Source organism: Epinephelus moara, chromosome 8, assembly GCF_006386435.1.
Source record: "Epinephelus moara isolate mb chromosome 8, YSFRI_EMoa_1.0, whole genome shotgun sequence".
NCBI classification, from domain to species: Eukaryota; Metazoa; Chordata; class Actinopteri; order Perciformes; family Serranidae; genus Epinephelus; species Epinephelus moara.
In genome coordinates, this window is record NC_065513.1 from 553,539 (window position 1) to 577,737 (window position 24,199).

Below are 24,199 nucleotides of genomic sequence, written 5' to 3' on the forward strand. Positions count from 1 at the left end.
ATTTAATTAGCTTAAAGATGGAACATACCTGCACTATGGCATCTGGAAGACCTGTAGTCATTTTGGAGAGGGTGTCTTTCACAGCCAAGGTCTTCTGCATGAGAACTTCAAGTGTGGGTAGTAAAGTCTCATAAGGACGGTCGGACTTGTAGGATGTCCATTGCTACAGTCAGAGGCTTCATGGCGGTGCAGTACTCATGCAGGAACTGGTACTCTTTGTCTTTGAAGCTCTTGACTCCCAGCTTGGTGCACAAAGTATTCAGGTCATTTATGGAGATTTCTGTGATTCTATTTACAGCACCATAAAAGGAATTCCACCTTGTGGATGTCGGTACCGGGAGCTTTCTTTTGTTGACTTCCTCCACTGTTTCTGAAGCAAGGGTAGATCGACTTGCTTTGGTCCAAAGAGCTGTACATTTCACTGCGCTGCTCCTATACACAACCTTGCTCTCTGCATTGGAAGTAAGGTATTTCTCCTCATCACTTGTGGAAATGATGTTAATGGTATGTGAAGCACACCTGTAGTGTGGGGGAGAGACTTTTATTCTCAGCTGAGAGGATTTCAGACAGATCTACAAAAGTGACAACATCCGTGGGAGTGGACTCTTCCTCCTCCGTCTCATCATCGGACTCTGTGATAGGCTGATAGACTTTAAAAGCCTTGAAAGTTTGATCCATTATCAGTCACTGTTGCTACTACTTTGTTTATTAGTCCATATGAAGAGTGAATGTTTTCGATTTCTGCACCAATAACATCATATGTGTGCCTACTGCAAATTCTCCTACATGCTAATGCGGCCTTGTTGCGCTCTAATGTGGATCTATTGATCCAGTGGACGGTATGTCCCATACAGCTTCTGTTGTTAGCAATCCAAATGTCCACCGTAGTTGACACAAAGTCGACCTTGTTCAGCGCGGCCTTCAGATTTTTCTCCATCTCCCCATATTCCTTGTCCAAGTAGGAAGAAAAATATGTTCTGTGAGGCATTTGTAGTTGGGACCTTGTTTATTATGGCACGGAAAGAGGGCGAGTCAACAGTGTTCAGCGGCAGCATTTCCTCTACAACATACCACCCGACCAACTTCTTCAACTCTCCCCCACTCACTGGCTGTGGTTTAGCAGCACTAAAGTCCAGCTTTTGTTGTTTGGTGAGTGGGTGATCTCCTGCAGAAGTCGAGGCCGAGGCTTTGCTCGCAGCTCTCTGAGGTACTTTCTCTATGAGCTTGACTGTGCTGTGCTGCGATTCCAAATGTTTCTTCAAATTGGACGTTGTGTTTTTGAAGCAGGATAGCATTTTGTTGCCAGCACAGAGTGTACAATGAACATTAATATTCTTGTTGTCCTTAATTGAAACAAAGTCAAAATAATGGCTGTATTTCCAGCTGGAAAACGCGTACCTCTCATCTTGCTCCATTGCTCTGGTTGTTTAAGTTTGGTTTGGGGTTTTGTGTTCAACGTGAGCTCTGTCGCTACCGACAGGCTCGTTCTCACGATGCATGTGTGAGCTGTCGCAGTCACACACGTGACGTCACTCCCGGAGACAGAAGAAAACAGCAAATAATTATACCACGGTCTTTACCTTGAATGATGCCCTCATCTCCCTATCCTCGAGACCTATATATCAACAATGTCATGTGACTGACCTTAGGAGGCTTGGCTCACCGCCCATAAAACCACCCCAGTGAGCACACCTCCTCCTCTTGCTGGAATGCCTCAGCCCGTTCTGAGTGACAAGAGATGGTGATGGTCATCGTTAGGTCTCATAGAGCCATAGTTATAGGCATAACTTACGATCTATTTCGACCTCACTCAGACCGTCGCCATGGTCTTTACTTTGGATGAATACTACCAGCGGTGTCGCAAAGAACAGAGGACTCCACCACCTCACAACCTCGCCCACCAGCTGAGAGTAACACGGCCAAACCCAGTGGAGCAGGGGATGCCACGTTGACTCTGCAGAACCTGGAAAAGGTACAGGAAGTACTCCATGTTGCAGCTGCACAGATTTCTGAAAGAGGAACCCCCTTCAAAGCAGCCCAGGAAGTGGCAACACTTCTGGTGGAATGAGCTACCACATGGCCCGGGACGGGGATATCTTGACCAGAATAGGCCTCAACAATAGTTTCGACAATCCAGTGGGACAAGCACTGTTTAGATACAGGGTGGCCCACTTTCTTGCCACCAAAACAGACAAACAGCTGAGAGTGTGAGCGCTGCAAACATAAGCCCTCAGTGCCCTCACCGGGCACAAAGAAAGCAGGCCAGCGCCCTCCTGTAGCAGAGCCTGACTGGGTTGAAATGCGCTGATCTCAATCACTTGATTCACTGTTTGAGGGTTCACCACTTTAGGCAAAAATGAGGGGTTAGGCCATAAAGACACACCCGAGTCACAGCCTTCCATCTCAAACAAGACTCACTCACAGACAGAGCATACAGTTCACTCACTCTCTTGGCCTAACACACAGGTAAGAGAAAAGCCGTCTTATGGGACAAAAACTTAAGACTAGACTGTTCCATGGGCTCATAAGGGGCCTGCATTAGGGACCGTAGCACCACAGGGAGATCCCACGATGGAGCCCTGGGGGCCCTACTTGGTCACACCTGGTACGCCCCTCTAAGGAACCGAGAGACCAAAAGGTGTCTCCCTACTGTAGTGCCCCAGTCAGCCTCATGGAAGAAGGAAATAGCAGCGGTGTACACCTTAATCGTGCTGGGAGCCCTCTCTGAGTCCAAAAGGGACTGCACAAAGCGAAGAACCAGCTCAATTGGACAAGTGAGTGGATCCACCTGGTTGTTGCAACACCATGCAGAGAATACCTTCCACTTCTGGTCATAGTTAGCACGAGTGGAGGGAGCCCGGGCATTGCCTAGGGTTCTCAGGATAGCCTTATCTAACCCCTGAGGGAGTGACTGAGAAGGGGCCAAGCCCAAAGCTGCAGAACCTCCGGTTTGGGATGCCATATCTGACCCCCCACCTGGGAGAGAAGGTCCATCCTGACTGGCAGGGCCTACAGCTGACCGTGAACCAGGCTAAGGAGTACTGGGAACAAATGCCTCCTGGGCCACTTGGAGGCTATCAACAGCACCCCGTAGTGGCCCAGGGCAACCTGGTTGATTAACAGAGGGATCAGAGGGAACGGCGGAAAAGCGGAAAACAACCCTTCCGGCCATTCTTGAGACAGTGCATCCAAACCCAGGGGAACTCCCTGACCTTCCAGGGAGAACCACATCCTGCAGTGGGTTGTCTCCGCCGATGCAAAGAGGTCAGTCTGCTGTATCGGGTCCCTAGGAGGGCTACCACCTCCGGGTGGAGCCTCCACTCTCCCGGGGGAGGACCAGTCCTGGACAGGAGGGAGGAGGAGAGCCTTCAATGCAAGGTGTACCGCCTTCAATTCCAGAACGTTGATGTGTTCACCACCCCAGGGTGGCATCCACAGCCCGTGCACCATCCTGCCTTCCCAGACTGCCCCCCAACCTGTGAGCGAAGCATCTGTGGTCACCACTGATCTCCTTGATGGCATGGTCCCAAGGGGAACCCCCTGGAGCAGAAGCCCCCTGTTCCTCCACGGGCGTAACGCCTGGAGACATGTACGTGTCACCCGAAGTTTCACCTGCCTGTGCAACTTTGGGTGGAGTTTGAAGGCATTCAGCCACCTCTGCAGTGGCCGAGCCCTGAGGAGGCCCAAAGGAACAACAGCCACCGCGGCCGAAATCATCCCCAGCAGCCTCTGAAAATGAACCAATGCTAGCCTCCTGCCAAGACAGAGCCAATCCAGGAGGGCCAGAATTTTCATCACCCTCTGAGGGGTGAGGGATGCCATCATTGTGAGGGAGTTCAGACAAAGACCCACAAAAACTGCCTGCTGCCGCGGTTCAAGGTTGCTTTTCTTCACATTTACCTTGAAACCCCAAGGACTGCATATGTGAGATCACTCTGTGTGTCTTCTATGATTTGGCTGCGGGATGGAGCATAAATCAGCCAATCGTCCAAGTAGGGAAGGATCTTGATCCCCGACAACTGGAGAGGAGACAAGGCAGCCCCCACCACCCTGGTAAACACCCAAGGTGAGAGGGAAATCACCCAATTGTCCAAATAGGGAAGGATCTTGATCTCCGACAACTGGAGAGGAGGCAAGGCAGCCCCCACCACCCTGGTAAACACCTAAGGTGAGAGGGAAAGGCCAAATGGCAGGACCCTGAACTGATAAGCTTGGCCTTGGAAGGCAAAATGAAGAAAGGGTCTGTGATCTGGATAGATGGGTATGTGGAAGTAGGTGTCCTTCAGATCCACTGAGGTGAACCAAGATTTCCTCTTCCAACACCTGTGCCTGGGTCGGGTCCCTGACAACGGTCATGCGAAACCCGTAAAAAGCCGCAGAAACTGAATTCTGTACCCCTTTGATACAATAGTCAGTACCCATGGGTCTGACACTGTTTCTTCCCAGCTTTCCAGGCATAGCTGGGAACAAGTTTCGGTGGCTGACCCCCACACATTTCTAGGCGACACCCCCCTGAGGTCCTGGACCTTTGGGGGGGGGCGCTTCCTGTGGGGCACATCCCTAGCTGAGGAGTGAGGCTGGGACCCTTGCCGGCGCTGCGAAGGTTGCCTGGAACCACCAGAGGCCGAGAACCCCGACTCCTGTCTCCTGCCATAAGCCCATGGCTCCTGGCGAGTCCAGGATGACTGCGGGGCAGGCTGGGAGCCCCTAGGTTTCCACCTGGCAGCTGCAGCCCTGCTGAATATGCGCCGAACAGAATCCCTTGTACGCCGAGATTGTTCAGCTTTATCCAGTGCACCCTGGGAGTCAGGGTGAAACACATGTGCTGGCGCAATCGGCATATTGGTCAGCTCCTTCCTAATATTTTCAGGCAGAGATGTCTGCGCTAACCAAATCTGCCTCCGTGACACAGAGATGTCTGCGCTAACCAAATCTGCCTCCGTGACATCATGGCAGCAGACATAGATGCACCAATGTCCCTTGTAAGCTGAGAATGGGTGACAAGAGCAGCATCAATCAGGCTCATGGTGTCCTGGTCATCAGGATTGGCAGTCCTCCTAAGAGCTGCCAATAAAATAGCGAGAGCATTTCTCGAGTGGGCTGCTCCTGTGGCTGCATTATATGACCGACACAGCAGTCGGTCAGTCTTGTCGCACTCTTTTACTGGACAGCATGGATTCGCAGTCACACACTCTGGACCCAGAGATGTCAAGCCACCATTTCCCGCTCTACAGGAGGCATATCCCCTAAACCAGTCTCCTGAGCAAACTGGGGCACCCCACTGGGGGCATTCCATGCCTTCCTGAGCATCTGCAAATAGTCCCCCGCCACAGGCACAGAGACAAATCCCTGGGAGTGCTGGGACTGAGAAATGCCTGCCCAAACCCTGTCAACAGTGAGTTAATGGGGAAACACAAATGCAGCTCAAAAAGCAACAAATGAATGAACAGCTCTGTCACTGCGGCAAAAACTGATTTTTTTAAACTTAATTCCTGGCTTGAAAACACCGCAAGACAACAGCGCTTACCTGAAAATGCAGCTAGAGTAATTAGTTACCACCAGGTGCAACAAATTAGGTTACCTGAAACAAAGAGGAGAGGTTAACGCATGCAATGTAACTCTCTGCCTCACAATGTCATACAAACGACAAGAAAACGGGAAATCCACATGCAATCCTCAGGGACACAAGGCACCTGCACAAAATTGATGGATTGTTAAAAGTGGAGTCCCAAACACACTTACCTGCAGGTCTCGGATGAGGCGAGTGAAGCAAAGAGGAGGAGGCATGCTCACCGGGGTCCTTTTATGGGCGAGCCAAGCCTCCTAAGGTCAGTCACATGACATTGTTGATATATAGGTCTCGAGGATAGGGAGATGATGGCATCATTCAAGGTAAAGACCGTGGTATAATTGTGAGGTTGAAATAAATCTGCATTCTGTCTATGTTATGAGGTGGCATAGTAATGCAATAGTAACGCACAGTCATGTGGATAAATAATTTAAATCTGATTACTGGTTTGGAGATATTGACGTGTTAGATTACTCGTTACTGAAAAAAGTAATCAGATTAGAGTAACGGCATCACTGGTTACAAGTAAAGTCAAGTATTTAAAACTGTGTAAGTACCTGCATCAGAATGTACATCAAGTACCAAAAGTACTAATTTTGCAGAATAATATCTATTATATATATTATTATAATTACTGATGCATTAATGTGTTCATCTCTTTAATAAAGGTGGAGCTTGTTTTAATGACTTCATAGACTGCTTGGTAGCTTGTATTGTTAAAAATACTGAAATAATTGCTACTGTACTGTGTGCAGGGTGAAGATCCCTGATTAAAATGAGCATTACCTTCTGATTAAAAGGCCATTTGAGGAGTGCGTCACTGTGTCCTCTCATCACCACAAAGAACAGAGACAGGTGGGTGCCGCGGCCTGTCCCGTCACCATTCAGATAGATTCGCAGGCACATCTTGTAGCCGTACTTACTGGTATAAAAAGCTGGAAAACATAATGCACCACAAAGTGTGATGATGCCTTTTATTCACTGCAAGAAGTGGAAATCCTTAATCAGACAGATGCCTCATCATTGTCTGGATTATAACTCAGATGGGTGTCATCATATGAAGCCGTTACCAGGAGAGAACATCGCAGGGGCTCGGCCGGCCACAGCATCCTGCCTCTTCTTGGTGAAATCTGAGATCTTCCAGACAAAGATGCCGTCATATGTGGCTGCAGACATCTCCCTGATTTTACCCTCCATCTCCACAATAGACAGGTCCCTCAGACTCACCGTCCTCTCAAGCTGACGAACCTGCAGCACAGTTACACATGAATAAGACTGTGCATGATTTTCCTAAAAAACATTGGGCCTCATTCACAAACAGTGCGTATGCACAAATCTGTACTTGCGTACAACCATTTTAGTAGAAATCCTGTATCATTTTCTAACCAGAATTTTTGCGTACTCTGCTACCAAATGTACTGTAAATGTACAAACTGCCTCAGTCCATGTACACAAAGGATGAAGGCTCGGCTGTTTTAGAAAATGTAAACACACACCTTTTAACTACATGCAGAGCATATTAAAATGGCATTTTTTACAAAAGGCTTTAATAGACAACAATATTTAAAACCATTAATTTACTAATGCAGGCACTTTCATCCTCAGCCTTTCAACCTCATCAGTTATTCCCATAATTTAAATATCCCTCTCTAAAAACAGAGTCTCACAGTCCTAGTCGTATGTGAATGTCTATATTGACATGTTACAGGTTTGGTTTTCATTGTTTTTATTGAATCTGCCTGTCGGCTGATGATGTCTACTCCCACCAATTTTTAGAGCCATGAAATTATTATTAGGTCTGTTGTTGTTGTTATCATCATCATCATCATCATCATTATTAATATTATTATCATTATTATTATTATTATTATCAACAAGGTATATAAAAAATTGTGATCTACCTCCAAGCAGCTGTTAAGATGCCATATCTAATCTTGCTAGAAGATATTGTGCCTTTAGGAGAGAGCGCAGCAGAGACCTACATGTTTGAAGAGAGTGACAAACGTCTTATCAGCTGTTTCTGACTGCCAAGACATATACAGACACTTGCTGATGGTCCAACACTGGTGTGTCAGGGCCTAATATGTGCATAGAAACAACTCTCTCCATGAAACACCTCTGGGCAAACTGATTTCCTTATATCCACCTTATTTTCAAACACGGAAGTAAATAGTGATCAACTTCCGTTTTTTTGTGCATGACTTCCGGTCAGCCGCTTTCCCTCTTGCTTTATCTTACCGGAGCTAACGGTGCAAGCTAATTTTTTTCAGTTTTCAGTTGTTTATGTTAGGCAATCAGTTAGTTAGTTAGTTAGTCTGTGTATTTTATATAGATAACTGTGCCCACGTTTCCGTTATAACGGAAATTTATTCCCTCTAAACGCGAATAAATCGCACGTCAATCAAAAACTATGAACCAAAAAAGCACAATCTATCCCGAGTGAGACAAACTGCTTGATCCCCGTCTCCAGTGTACCAGCAGAGAACCTGCAGAACCGAATCAGCGAAAAAACACACCGGGCTAAGCCTCTCTACCTGAGCAGCTGAAGCTGCGGCTCGCACCCTCGACACACAGACACACAGACGGTGCTTCTGCATGCCGGCCAAACGTGTGCGCAACTGTGAGAAATAAATATGTGAGGTGTACGCTGCTTTTCTATCTTTTTTTCCTTTTCTTTCTTTCTTTCTTTCTTTCTGTCAGCGACATACACTCATAACACAGGACGGGTTGTTTTTATTGACTGAGTTGATTATTAAGCCATAGTGATGCGTGGATGGGCTCTGATAGCACCCGAATCAGCATGTACGCATCAACCATCCAGCTGTTACAATATGATTGAGCTAGCACAGCAGTTTTGTGTTGCTATTTGTGGTATTTATTCAGTTTTGGGAAATCAGGATATCTAGAAAGCATCAGTGGCTGCAGCTGACAGGGACAGCTAACACCAGCAGCAAAGCTAACATCAGGAAGCCTCCCGTTGTCGGATACGACATGAAACTACTCCAGTTAGCTCAATCATGGATACGACATGAAACTACTCCAGTTAGCTCAATCATGTTGTAACTAAAACATCTGCTGGAAAAAATATTTTTTTCACGGTCCGTTTATTGAGTTATTGAGTTACAGACACCGCTAACGGCTAACGGCTAACAGCTAACGGTTAGCCCAGCTAATCTACGATAAACATGTTATTAATTACAAACAAAACGTGCACAGAAATAGTAACGGTTTTTCGATCATTGTGTTTATAGACTTTACAAACATCAGATTAGTCTAAATGGTGATATAGTGACGTGAAAAATGTGATATATATATATATATATATATATATATATATATATATATATATACCTATATATATAGCTAAACTCAACAAGGTAAACAAGGCGATTCCCATTTACACAGTGGTCAAGAGTGCTGGACCGGAAGTGTCGCACAAAAAAACGGAAGCTGGCTGCATTCTGTTTTGCCTCCATGTTTCCGTGAAAAATAAGGTGAATAGAGAAATGGGGGCATGACAGCATGCCAATTGACCCTTTGCGATGGTCCAACAAGCTGTCGGAGTAAGCGTGGAGCCCACACTGTAAGTAACTGCACTCCCTGTAGAAATATTATCATATTTTTGAAAAACTGAAACAGTGATTCCAGAGAGAAGCAGACAGAGGGGTCTACAGTCTGTGTTTGAAGGATATATCCAGGATGTCAAACTGACTCAGCAGCAACAACAGGTTAAAAAGACAAAGATAGTTAGAAGCTAAAGCCGAACTATAGGCTACAGATCACAGCGTAAAAGTGAACCACCACATCACTGCTGATCGCCACAGAAGACGAAGAATATAAAGGGAAACTTTGCCAATATTGAACCAGCTGTGTGGCATCACAGTGCGAACAGATAAGTGTTTGGCTTTGCCCCCGTGCCGCTGCCAGCACCCGGACCTCCGCCGCTGGACAAGCAGGGATCTCCGGGGGAAGTCAAACAACATTCATCTGCGCACAATGCGATGACACACAGCTGGCTGAATATCAGCAAAGTTTCCCTGCTTCCCTTCACTGGTTCTTGTACAGCAGGGTCAGTCTTTTTTCCCTGTTATAATCATTAACAAGCAAAAGCAGCATGTGTATGCATTCAGTAGGCTATATCTTCATGAGCTAGCTTGCTAACCACTGGCGTAATTTTTAGTGGGGACGGTGGGGTCGTGTCCACACCAATACCCAGCGAGTGCTGAAATGTCCCCACCAATAATTTGGTACACAAACAGTTAACCACTAGTCGCGCCTCATATACCGCTAAAATGCTTGTGACAGGATTCCCGATCCAATCCAAGCAAGTTTAGCACAAAGCCCCACCCTTGAATGAAAAACTACGTTTTCATTGACTGAGATGTCCTCCACTTTGGGAGCTCGAGCTCTGTGCAGTGCGCACTTTTCGTCAGAGGCAGGCAAAGCTGAGCTGCTACAGTAGTTAGCGTAAGTTATCAATCTTCGCTCATTACATCACTATACTAAATTTTATATTATATATATTCATCAAACCAACTACTTATCCTATCTCTATATCTTAATAAAATCCTATCATCACCTCAGATATACTCAGAACATTTTAATTATGCTCGTCATTAATTAGCCACCAGTTTAGCTAGTGCTAGCTAGTTTATTTTGCTCAATGTAGCCGTCCAGCCATCAGTAGCCCACTTGATCCAACGTCAAGAGGTGGACGTCCTTGGATCCCTCTTTCCCTGCATAATGTTGTTGTTATATGTTATATACTTTATTAATCCCCGAGGGGAAATTCAATTTTTTTTTTTTTTTTTTTTTAATCTAGCTAGCTAACTGCTATTGTTGTTATAAGAACAGAGTTGGACTCGGGCTACAAAGTTTCCTCCGTTTTGTTGTTATGGAAGTAGCCTAGCCAGCCTAGTAGCTAACTAGTATTGCCTGTGTGCATGTTTCATCCAGATGGCAGCCAAAATAGCAGCCATAAGAAGAAAGGTGGACATAAGGAGCTATTTCAGAAGCGTAAGTCGGCTTTAAAGAAAATGTTTTCTCAATTGATAGAATCAACAATAATCATAGGCTAATAATAATAGCCTACTTAACCAAGCTATTGCCTGGCTACATGTTTTTCCTCACTGTTAATATGCCATGTATCAACATGCAGGTGACAGAAGCAGTGCCAGGCACCAGTGCAGGCAGAGGAGAGGAAAGTGGAGCGGCAGGGACAGGATCACAGTTGAGCTAGAATGACTTGGTGATATGTTAGTTAGGCTAGATATAGCACTCTATAGTGACAAATGTTAGGCTGATGATTTATTGTATAGCAATGGTTCATCAATGTTGATGTGTGCTTGAATTGAGAGCTTTGAATAGGCAAAGTCTCACTGCTCATATGACATGGATCCATGTGCAGGTGACAGAAGCAGTGGTGCCAGGCACTAGCACAGGCAGAGGAGAGGAAGGTGGAGAGGCAGGGACAGGGACACAGGTGAGCTAGAATAATAATGACTTGGTGATAGTAGTTAGTATTTAGATTTAGTATTGTGACAAATGTTGATCTGATGAGGTACTGGTTGGTTCATCACCGTCTGTTTGAAATGGGAATTTTGAATAGGCACGTTTCACTGGTCACATGCCATGCACCAGTGTGTTATTTTATGAGTCAACAGTCTCAGAAGCAGTCCTGACAGGTATTGCCACAAACAGAGCAGGAGAGGAAGAGTCACAGGTGAGGCCCAGGCTTATAAGTTACAAGTAAATGTAGATATTGCTATACTAGTATATAAACAAGTGGTAACTAGCATCATCAGTGTGTAGATCTACATCTATGTAATTCTAAATACATGTTTTTCCACATGTAGTTACAGTAGTGGATAGAGTGGTTGACACTGTTCACTGACATCACTCTCACTGCTACTCTCTGTTGCTGTCTTCTCCATCTGGAGCAGTTTCTTTTGATAAACACAACAGTAAAGGCTACAATTAGCCACTCTATCAACTAACTATATGTGGAAATACATAGATGTATTTAGATAGAATTACATAGATCTACACACTGATGATGCTAGTCACCACTTGTTCATATACTAGTATAGTAATATCTACATTTACTTGTAATTTAAAAGCCTGGGCCTCACCTGTGACTCTTCCTCTCCTGCCCTGTTTCTGCCAATATCTGGCAGAACTGCTTCTGAGACTGTTGACTGATAAAATAACACATTAATGCAAGCCACGTGACCAGCGAAATGTGCCTATTCAAAGAACCCGTCATTAAGATAATCTGATCTGACTGTACAGCTTAAAACTGTATTTATGCGTTATTTTATTTTAGAAACACACAAGGCACAACATTTAATCCCAAATCCACAAAACCAGCCTGAAAATGAAGGAAATCTGAAATGATTGCATTAGAGTCAATGGAGCACGGGTGTATTGTTGTCGGACCCTGGTCTGAGCAGGCCCGATGCTACATTATGATTGGCCAGTCCACATCCAGGGGCGGGACTTAGCAAAGGGTCAATTGCAGATATAGGGCACGGGCCTGTCAGTTTAGAATGATTCTGATTTACTAACATAAATATTGTGGTAAGAACTAAATCCACCAGTGTGCACGTATCATGAATCTGATTTTGCGTGCAGTTTATTTTATGCACAGAGTAAAAATATTTTGATGCACATATTAGTGAATGAGGCCCACGTTAAAGACTCATAAAGCAGTAATCCCTCTCAATTATGACTAATGACCCATTCTCAGTGTGTGGTGGTGTATTTATGTGCAGATACTCTGCCCTCTACCTGGATTTTCTTATTTACTTCATATACTCTCTCTCTCTCTCGTGTCCTATTACTGTATCTTGCTAACTCAGCCATTCTGGATGTCACTAACTCGGCTTCTTCTCCGGAGCCTTTGTGCTCCACTGTCTCTCAGGTTAACTCGTATTGCAGCGGTGCCTGGATAGTGTGTGGTTGTGCTGCTGCCGTGGTCCTGCCAGATGCCTCCTGCTGCTATCAGATATTAATATATACTTTCAACATATTGTACCACAGTAGCCAGAACTATAATTATAATATTATTACTTTCATTAATGTTGTTGTAAGCTACTGTCATGACCATCTGTCCTGCATCTCTCTCAGTCTCTGTCTCTGTCTCTCTCTCTCTCTCTTTCTGTCTCATTGTGTNAGGTTTCTACCATTTTTTTCCCCCGTTAAAGGGTTTTTTTTGGGGAGTTTTTCCTTATCCGCTGTGAGGGTCCTAAGGACAGAGGGATGTAGTATGCTGTAAAGCCCTGTGAGGCAAATTGTGATTTGTGATATTGGGCTTTATAAATAAGATTGAATTGAAATTGAATACTGCTGTGTTTGGTACGTTCCTGGGCACAGAGCACAAGTGAGGTCGGGACTTCATAAGCGAAAGGCTTCCAATTCCACCTCCTAACCTGATGCAGCTTAACAGCCAAGCTGCTACCTCCCTGGACCCACATTTAACTAATAATTTATAGTGGTTTGTGAAAAGAAAATAGATGTAGGTGTATTCTGTTTGTCCTGATACAGTCATTAATATGAACCAGAGGAGGCACAACAAAAATAAAGGGGTGAGCAATTCTACAACCACCCTGAATGCTAGCTCAACCACAGCTCATAAGGCAGATGCTGCTGCTGAGCAAAGCAGGGTGAGCAGGAAGAGCCGGTTGTCCTCTAATCGGAAGGTCAGTGGTTCAATCCCCTGTTCCTCCACTTCACATGTCCAAGTATCCTTGGGCAAGATACTGAACCCCAAATTGCTCCCGATGGCTGTTTCTTTGGTGTGTGATTGTGTAAAACTGGTTACTGAACAGCAGGTGGCACCTTGTAAGGTAGCTTTGGCCACCAGTGTGTGAATATGTGTGTGAATAGATGAATGTGACATGTAGTGTAAAAGTGCTATGAGTGCTCAGAAGACTAGAAAAGCACCATGCAAGTGCAGTCCATTTACCATTTACCAAAGAGTGAGCAACATGGAGGATCACAGTGCATGTGTGGACGGACTGCTAGCTTACATGATAGATAATAAACAATGGCATTTAGGAGCACACTGTGAGGACAATGAAAATCGTTCAATAAGGTCCAATCTGTATGGAGCTAGAACAGTCTCAAAATGAATAAATGCACATAGAAATTAATAAATGCACAAAAAGGATTCACAAATGTATTTGGGGATTATATATATATATATATAGTCTATATAACTCAAAACACAAACACATTTTCAATGCACACAAAAATAAGTTTCATTCCATATATAAGTAAAAGAAAATCCACATATAAAAAATAAGATTTATAAACATATTTGTGATGCACACACAAATATTTCTTGTTTTAAATATGTGCAATTGAAATTCACAAATGTACGCATGTAAGTATTTGCAATTTTCATCAAATACATATTTGGAGGTTGTTACATTGATATATGAACTGTTGAACCTGCATTTACAAAGTGCTTTTAATTTGTAAACTTCCCTGCATTTGTGTGTGTGAGTTTTGAGACTCCCCTGACGTGACTCGATTCGAAGAGGGGATTGTCTGCAGTCAATCAGATGTCTAACTCCTTTACAGCCAATCACATGAGTGCCTCCCCACGAAGGGTGTTATATGACATCATTAAAGCGCGCGACTCCAGGTGGGAGTAAGGTGAAACTGCAGTACCGGAGGCTGCAGCAACGCGTTATAATTTCAAAAATAGGAGAAATTAATTAGTAATAGTAATTAGATTATAGTTAAAAGCCCAGGTTACGTTAGTGGCGTCATATAACACCCCTCATGGGGAGGCACTCATGTGACAACAACAATAGCTATGTCACGTAACAAACTGCGCCGGGCTAAGGTCGAGTTTGGTCAGGAAAATGCGTGCTCACCTGCGTGTGTGGCGGAACTCCGCCGTGCGCAATACAGAGAGTAGAGGAGAATTGTTAACACGTGACCATGTAGAGACAGAAATGACACGATGACATAACACGATAAGTAGTATATTGTTATGGTATTATATGAAGTGTCCGTCACACAAAAGATAGAACAGTAGTTTCTAAAGAGCTAAGACAAATATAAAAAATAAAAAAAATAAAAAAATAACAACACAGAACAAACTCTAGCAGGACAGCGGAGTGTCCCGACACTGTGTATCCCCGGATGGATGCTCAAGTGTGGGTGAGAGGAGCGGAGAGGACCGGCAATGTTAATGTAACCTGGGCTTTTAACTATAATCTAATTACTATTACTAATTAATTTCTCCTATTTTTGAAATTATAACGCGTTGCTGCAGCCTCCGGTACTGCAGCTTCACCTTACTCCCACCTGGAGTCGCGCGCTTTAATGACGTCATATAACACCCCTCGTGGGGAGGCACTCATGTGATTGGCTGTAAAGGAGTTAGACATCTGATTGACTGCAGACAATCCCCTCTTAGAAAAAATGCATTTGAATCACGTCAGGGGACTCTCAAAACTCACACACACAAATGCAGGGAAGTTTACAAATTAAAAGCACTTTGTAAATGCAGGTTCAACAGTTCATATATCAATGTAACAACCTCCAAATATGTATTTGATGAAAATTGCAAATACTTACATGCGTACATTTGTGAGTTTCAATTGCACATATTTAAAATAAGAAATATTTGTGTGTGCATCACAAATATGTTTATAAATCTTATTTTTTAAATGTGGCTTTTCTTTTACTTATATATGGAATGACACATATTTTTGTGTGCATTGAAAATGTGTTTGTGTTTTGAGTTATATAGACTATATATATATATATAATCCCCAAATACATTTGTGAATCCTTTTTGTGCATTTATTAATTTCTATGTGCATTTATTCATTTTGAGACTGTTCTAGCTCCATACAGATTGGACCTTATTGAACGATTNATATATATATATATATATATATATATATATATAACTCCCCAAATAAATTTTTGAATTTATTAATTCCTGTGTGCATTTATTCATTTTGAGACTGTTCTAGCTCCATACATCTGTGGCTCTATGGAGTGAAGGAAGTGACTGAGAGTGGTGAAAATATGCCAGAATTCACTTCAAAACTATTAGAGCGGCTCTAAAGCTAAGCAAAGAAGATGACCTCAATATCAAGCGTGCTCACAGGTTGCTTGCATCAAAACCCACAAGCCTAAATATAATATTTTTAATTATCACATTCCAACAAAGCAACGGACTCAGTATCAAGGTTGTACACATAGACTTGCAATTTGAAGGAAACTGTATCGCACTATCAATCAATCAATCAATCAATCAATCAATCAATTTTATTTATAAAGCCCAATATCACAAATCACAATTTGCCTCACAGGGCTTTACAACATACGACATCCCTTTGTCCTTAGGACCCTCGCAGCAGATAACGAAAAACTCCCCCAAAAAAACCCTTTAACGGGGAAAAAAAACGGTAGAAACCTCAGGAAGAGCAACTGAGGAGGGATCCCTCTTCCAGGATGGACAGATGTGCAATAGATGTCGTACAGAACAGATCAACATAATACATTAACAGTAATCCGTATGACACAATGAGACTACTACTACTACTACTACTACTACACTAGACCATGACTACTCTACCGCCCTGCAGTGGAGACACAAGGAGTATGGAGAAATCAAACATCAGCTGAAGAAGTGCAGGATCAAATTCTGGCATGGGAGGCCACAGAACAACTGAAGCACCTGGGCATCACCGCAAGGCTGTTGGAGGCAGAGCTCATGAAGAAGGAGTTTCATCAGCTGGGATAGAACCTCGATATGATGCACTAAATCTAATGCTTTAGGTTAAACTGCCTAAAGTGCAAAAAGGGGTACACTGATAATTTTCTCCTCTCTCTCCCTGATTTACATTCAATAAAGAACAGTGTCATGGTAATAAGGGCTGGACTTAAACATTGGCGTTTATTGCGTATTATTTAGTGAAGTAAAAATAGCGTGTGTGGGGAAATTCCACTTTCCGCAAAAAATCAAGGGAATCACTCAATTTCACATACCATATATCCCATATAGTCAGGTTCTAACAGTAATGGATAGGCCATTACTGTTAGAACCTGACTATATGGGATATAACAGTAATGGATAGGCCAGTAACCCCCTTTTAATTTAATACCATTTTTATTTACTTAAAATTATTTTTTGAAGGCCTGATGCCTTTTATAACATGGCTCTTGGGGAAACCACTAAAACTCATGGGACTGAAAAAGTGGGTAGTCTCGGAGGGACTAAAACAAGGAATTCTTTTGAACAACTAGCGAAAACGTGACAGACTGTAAGCAGCATGCATCTAAGAGTAAGCTACAATACAGCACAGAAAAAAAACAATGCAAATATAGCGTAGCGAAGCAGACAAAGGTGGGGTTGCCTTTAACTTCAACTTTCACTGTTGATACTGTTCACAAACAGTAGCTGCAAACTCCTGCATAGTATACCTTTAACAAGCTTTCTTTGAGTCTTCAGTGAGACCAAAACTGATGCTCCCTGCAAAGTAGAGTGCTGTAGTGTAATGTGACAAATGAGATGAGCAAACAACTGTTCAATCTTTAAGTAAAGATTCTATGAAGCTAACTGTAGGGTTAATATCAGCCTGGATAGAATTATAGTGCCATCCTTCACCATTAATATTTGCATTACATTGCTCAAGACATTTTCAGAGGTTTCATATTATGCTCTTTAGGAGAAAAGCGAGGTGGCAAAACAAGGAAAGTGTCACTAACTTCATTCTGATGTAGGCATCTGCAAATGAAGATCATTTTTATTTGTGGGTGAGGTGACCCTTTCAAATTCTCTTTTCATTCCTGATACCTTGACAATCTAATTTTCCTTTGGGATCATTGAGATTCAAACTTGATCTGGTGGACATCACAGCTGGACAGCAAAGGTTATATGTCATTTAGTCACCTTGTTGTTGAGGATCTCAATCTTGTCCTGGTCCAGTCTGTGTTGGCGGTTATAAGCCTCCATGGTGGTGCAGGAGCGCTCCATCTCTCTGTTGAGAACGCAGACAATATTCTCAAATGTGCTCACTTTGAGCTCCAGCTCCTGGCAGCGTTGGCTCAGCTCAGCCACCTTTGTTTTTTCACTCTGGAGCTGCAGCTCCAGGGCAGCACCCATGGCGCTGGGCAGTGGGGTGAAGGAGGTGGTCAGAGTCGGGGCACATGCACCCTGCATGGAAACCGCACCACCCCCACCCAACTGGCTCATCTTCACCTCCAGGTCCCTGAGGGACTGGTGGAGTTCTTGCAGCTTATGGCTGGTTGCCTCCAGGCTCTGGGGCTGAAGGCTCTCCAGGCTCACCTTGATGCCCATGATGAAATGCAGGAGCAAGTTGAGGTGTTCATAAGAACACTGTCGCTCATGGTCATGGATCCTCTCTTTCTCCACCTCCACTCAAAGAAAGACACAAGCGGAAACACATAAAGAACACAAACAACAGCCCTCGTCCATTCCATACAAAAAAAATTACATGATGTTTGCATGATGTTATGTGAAATTGTGCCACAGGAGAAGCAAAAAGTAAACGTATTCAGCAAATAAATAATGGAGCTAATAATTTACATATATGTGCCACACAAATTATTCATCCCCACAACTGTCATGCTTAATATAGAAAAAAGGAGAAAAAAAATATCCAAATGCATAAAAAAACTGCATATTAAGTTTTAAATTGAATGGAAACTAGGTACATGTAATGATTTGAAATAAACCTGAGTAGTGAAATCCTGTCAAAAACCACAAGATGAAGAAAAAAAAAACACTCCAAATTAATTCAAAATAACGATAATGAAACGGACAATTTAAGGGAAGGAATATCCTTCAGAGTACAGAGAGGTCAATCATAAAAAATGAGGCACAGCTGTAAATCTGGCTCAATAAGTGAATGACCTTCTGAAATGGTAAATGGACTAGCGCTTTTCTATTCTTCCAAACATTTTTTTTCTTTTACACTACATGTCACGTTCAGCCTTTCACACACTCATCCACACACTGGTGGCAGAAGCAAACATACATGGTGCCACCTGCTACTCAGTAACCATTCACACACTCTCACACACCAATGGAACAGCCATGGGGAGCAATTTGGGGTTCAGGCTGTTTGACCATCCAACAACTATTTCCATTGGAGTATACTGGTGCTTTATTAGGCCAGTTCCAGTTGCAGCTTTATGGCTGTTGAAACAAACTATAATTATGTTTGGGCTAGTGTATGTTTCAGTCTTTCACATGCCCTCTAGTCAGTGTTCATTTTGGCACCTGATTTTGACTCTCTGTTTTTGTCTCTCGCAGAAAATGTATGCTGGTTTTTGTCATATTTGAGTCCCTATTAATTTTTGTGCCTTTCAGTCTGGTTAAGTCTTTCAGGCCATTGTTGCTGCTAAAGGTGCTTCTACTAAATATTGACATGACATGGCAATCACGTTTTGTTTTATATTTGAACTTAACATGGAGTTGTTAGGGAAATACCTTCTATGGCATTATGCACGCGCGCACACACACACACACACACACACACACACACACACACACACACACACACACACACACACAGGTTTCATACTCAACAACACAGGATTCATTTACAGGTATGTGGCAATAAATTCTGTAATAACGGTTGAATGTGCATGTTATTTGTACCTTTTTTTGTCAAGTCATTGGTCTAAGCATTCCACTTCATATGACCATTAATTGGGAGATTTTGTTGAATCTTGCCAAGATCCTGTACTTGTTACATTAGCCATTGTTACACATATAGCATATTATGACAAAAAGTCTACTTACAGATGTATTGCAGCCAACAACATGAAATCTGCATGGTGCTTTAAATTTACTGCAGAATTTAATATGGTCCACATACTGCAAAACAAAAAAAATGAAAGAAGCTAATGATCTATAGAACACATTATAGAATTTGATCAATAGGTAAATGGTAAATGAGATCAATCCAACATAATTATGAGAAATCACTTGAAGTATAAATATGTGGGATACCTTCTCTCTAGGAATCTTTTTCTTTGCACAACCTTCACAAATCATCGGGTACTTTGGACAGATCTCATCATGAGCCTAAAAAACAGTATGGAAACTAAAGTTAGTTAACAATCAGAGAAATATCTCATCCTGATGCAGCAGGCATCACCTGGCATAATGTAGACATCACAGGCAGTTTTTAGAACAACGGGTAAGGTTAAATATATGTTTAGGTATTAAGTTTGCCGCAAGGCATTCCTTGCAAAAGAATTTTAACTGTCTCACTAGTTAAAGTGAGACAGATAAAATTCATCCCCCCGCAATTAAAAAATTGTGTGTTTTTGTCTATGTTCATCTGTACATGAATAGGTAGGAGGTGTCAGTGGTCCAGGCAGTGTTAGGGTCATAATGTCATAATTACACATTACTCGTTACTTTTAAAAAGACTAATGCACTACTTTACTTAATCACTCCCTGTGGAAAGTAATTTGTTATATTCATCACATTGCCTTACTCTGCAACATCCCCTGAGACGAACTGTTACGACAGTGCCAGTTAGCAATTCAATTATGCTCAACGTTCCACATGCCCACATATCAGAACACAACAAGAATCAGGAGAATCAAGAAGGCACTGCAGTAGACTATAACTGCCTCAAAAGGACACTATATCAGTATAGCCTGCATGAGGCTGGCCTCCCTAACACTGCATAGTACAAATATTAATTGCCTTAAAATAATATATCAATAGGCGCTGTCAATGTTGTCAGCACGTCTGTTTGTTTTTCTGTCTTCCCATTTTACAAATAACAGAAGAATGTATATAACGCAAGTAACAACATAATTCTTTGATTAGAATGTGTAATGTGATTACTGAATTTGGAACAGTAATATGTTACTTTACTGTGTTAGTGACAAAAGTAATGTGATTATAGTAACATAACAGGTTACACCCAACACCTCATCCAGGAATATAAGCCGAGTCAAAAGGGGCATTATGTAATTTTCATAAAAGTATATTGATGGTACAACCATAGATGTCGGAACTAGGGGTGTGGGGGGTGCAGTCGCACCCCCTCCCATCCGCACCCCAGCCTCCCTACCCACTGCATTACGCTTTAAAAAAAATAAAGAATCTGAATTTAAACTCAATTTGTCTGACTTACATTTATCTCTTTCATATCATTAATGCATAGATCTATGCTTTTGATGTGATATGCAGCCTGCCTGACTACATACAGTAGCCTTGGCATCCAGGATGTTGTGTCCATCCTGCAAACCTTGCAGCCCCAAACCCGCTCCATGCTGTCGGAGGTGGAGAAGCTCATTAAGCTCTGTCTGGCCCTGCCCATATCTGTCGCGGCATCCGAGCGCTCTTTCTCAGCCTTGCGCAGGCTGAAAACCTGGCTGCGCAACACCATGACGCAGGAGAGACTAACACATTTGGCCATTATGAACGCTCACAGTGACCTTATGGATGAAAGCGATGTCTCGACCCTGCTTAAAATCTTCATCAGTAGGTCAACTGAGAGAAGGTCCACTTTTGGAAATGCATGAAAGCCCTGAGTCAGGAGCGCAGACTTTTCTTTTTTTCATTCAAGGTTACAAATAATGTTATGTTCCTTAAATGGCTTGATTTAGTTATCAAAGTTTCATTTTCTTAACAATAAAGATGCCGTGTTCATCCATTCTAGTTCTCTTATAACTGCATGTTATTATAAAATAACTTCAAATCAAATCCTTAATCACTGATAAGTGTGCGTGCTTCCCCCGCCCCTCCCAACAAAAATCCCGCCCCCCTCTCAGAAAATAGTTCCGACGTCCATGGGTACAACAGAGATTTTGTAATTCCTTATTATTATTCTTTGTCTTATTTCTATATGGGGAATTCCAGCTCTAAGCTTTGGAACTAAAGTTCCTATCATTTGGGGGCTTCGGGAGATGTAAACAAGAAACCAACAACAGAAGGAAGGGTCATGACTTCAGTGACAGCATTCGAAATTTGCATTTCTTTGTTTATTAACAAGGATCCCCATTAGCTGACGGCAAGACGCCAGCTAGTCTTCCTGGGGTCCAAAAACTTTACAACATCATAAAAATTTAAAAACAATTTAACACAAAACACATTTACACAATAACAAAGCATACAAATAATTTAAAATAATACATGGCTCAACATTGTCATCATTAGCTCTCTAATAAGTGACATCTCAACTTCTTTTTGAAGCTAACTATACCTTGAGTTTCTGTAATGTCTCTTGGAAGACAGTTCTGTGTGCGGTTGGCCCTATAAAGAACCGTTCTTCTCATACTTCTTGATTTTGCCAGGGGTAGACTAATCAAGCCTCTACTTGCCCCTCTGGTGTAATGCATGTGCATGTTCGATCTATAAATTATTTTATTATAAATAAATTTAGGATTATGGGTTAAAATAACCTTCGGGAAGAATAAAAGTAGGTTGGCAGATAGCCTTTTCTCAACATTTAGCCAACTGAGACGTACATGCATTTCACGTGTATTAGACCTGTAAGAGCAGCCCAGGACTAGTCTAGCAGCCTTGTTTTGTGCCACTTGTAACATATTAAGAAGATGCTTCGAGGCAGTCTAACTCTCTGCTCCTAGAAAAAGCTCCATTAAAATAAACCCTCTGGGACCTAGAGGTCAGATAACTCCTAAAAAAGAGAAGAGACGAGCTATTAAAACCATAGTAAATTAATTTTTGTATTAAAATATCATGGTCGATCACATCAAAAGCAGCACTAAAATCCAACATAACTGCACCAACCAGCATTGAACTGTTGATCGCAGAGAGCCAACTATCTGACATCTGTGTCAAGGCCGTGCAGGTCGAATAACCAGTCCTGTATGCATGTTGGTGTTCAGTTATTAGACTGTTCACTGAAAAGTAGGTTTGGACTTGATCAAACAGATTTTTTTCTAATAATTTACTAAGAACAGGTAGAATGCTAATAGGCCTGGTGCTGGGACCACTGAAAGTAAATTTAGCATCCTTGGGAATAGGAATAATTTTACCCTCCTTCCAAACAGTATCTCACATAAGTGAGTACACCCCTCCCATTTTTGGAAATATTTTATTATATCTTGTCATGGGACAACACTATAGAAATGACACTTTGATATAACTTAAAGTAGTCAGTGTACAGCTTGTATAGTAGTATAGATTTACCTTCCTCTGAAAATTACTCAAAACACAGCCATCAACATCTAAACAGCTGGCAACATAAGTGAGTACACCCCACAGTGAACATGTCCAAATTGTGCCTAAAGTGTCAATATTTTATGTGCCAACCATTATTATCCATCACTGCCTTAACCCTTTTGGGCATGGAATTCACCAGAGCTCACAGGTTGCTTCAGGAATCCTCTCCCACTCCTCCATGATGACATCATGAAAAGATATAATGAAATATTTGGAAAAATGGGAGGGGTGTACTCACTTATGTGAGATACTGTAACAATGGACACACACCAGTAATTAGACGTCTATTGAATATGTGACAGATAGGTAAAGAGATGAAAGAAGAAGCAATTCTCAACAGTTTGCTGTCAAGTTGGTCAGTGCCTGTGGATTTGGAGTCTGGCAAGGAGCGCAGTAGCTTTTCCACAGTCTCAGTGTCAACAGGTTGAAATTCAAATGAACAGTTTTTACCCTTCATAATATGATCTTTTCTCAGCACCAGAGAGTTGTTACCTGTAGAGTCCATTCCCTGCCTATGTTTGAGAACCTTGTCAATAAAATAGTCATTAAAGTAATCAGCAATATCAAGAGGCTTTGTCAGATAAACACCTTCAGATTCAACACAAGAAGATCGAGCAGATTTTTTTGCCCATAATTTCATTCAATACCGTCCATAGTTTTTTACTGTCATAAGTGCTTTCAGAAATTTTCTCTTGTAATAAGCTCTCTTTTTTAATCTATTCAATTTACTAACCTGGTTTCTTAGCTTACAGTAATAGTTTCTGTCCTCAGTTAAACCCGACAAAACTGAGAGCTTCTTGGCCTCATCTCTTTGCAACATTAAGTCTCTCAATGCATTGTCAATCCATGGTGCACAATTAGCTTTAACTGTGAACTTTTTTAAAGGGGCATGTGTATAAACAATTTTCATAAAATAATTCAAGAATATATTAAGAGCTCCATCAGCACAATTTACACACATCCTCCCATGGAATTGTTCTCACATCATCCAGAAAGGCCTCAACGTTAAAATCCCTGTAGGATCGTGACAGTATAATTTTAGCACTAGCCTTTGGCAGCTTAGTTCTCCTGGACACAGCAATAATGTTGTGATCACTGAAACCCACGGGAATGGACACAGGTGAGGAGCATACAGTATCTCACATAAGTGAGTACACCCCTCCCATTTTTGCAAATATTTCATTATATCTTGTCATGGGACAACACTATAGAAATGACACTTTGATATAACTTAAAGTAGTCAGTGTGCAGCTTGTATAGTAGTATGGATTTACCTTCCTCTGAAAATTACTCAAAACACAGCCATCAACATCTAAACAGCTGGCAACATAAGTGAGTTCACCCCACAGTGAAAATGTCCAAATTGTGCCTAAAGTGTCAATATTTTATGTGCCAACCATTATTATCTAGCACTGCCTTAA

The 24,199-nt window shown here is 42.4% G+C and overlaps 1 protein-coding gene across 1 annotated transcript in view; it reads right to left on the minus strand.

Moving 5' to 3' along the window:
• traf2a (Tnf receptor-associated factor 2a) overlaps positions 1-24,199 on the minus strand; it is a 152,935-nt gene that overhangs the window by 12,594 nt on the left and 116,142 nt on the right. Inside the window, exons 5-9 of the mRNA XM_050050347.1 lie at positions 19,581-19,655; positions 19,371-19,445; positions 17,493-17,975; positions 6,640-6,817; positions 6,356-6,504 (exon numbers count right to left, since the gene is read on the minus strand). Coding sequence (XP_049906304.1) covers positions 6,356-6,504; positions 6,640-6,817; positions 17,493-17,975; positions 19,371-19,445; positions 19,581-19,655 — 960 coding nt within the window. The remainder of the gene's footprint in view (positions 1-6,355; positions 6,505-6,639; positions 6,818-17,492; positions 17,976-19,370; positions 19,446-19,580; positions 19,656-24,199) is intronic.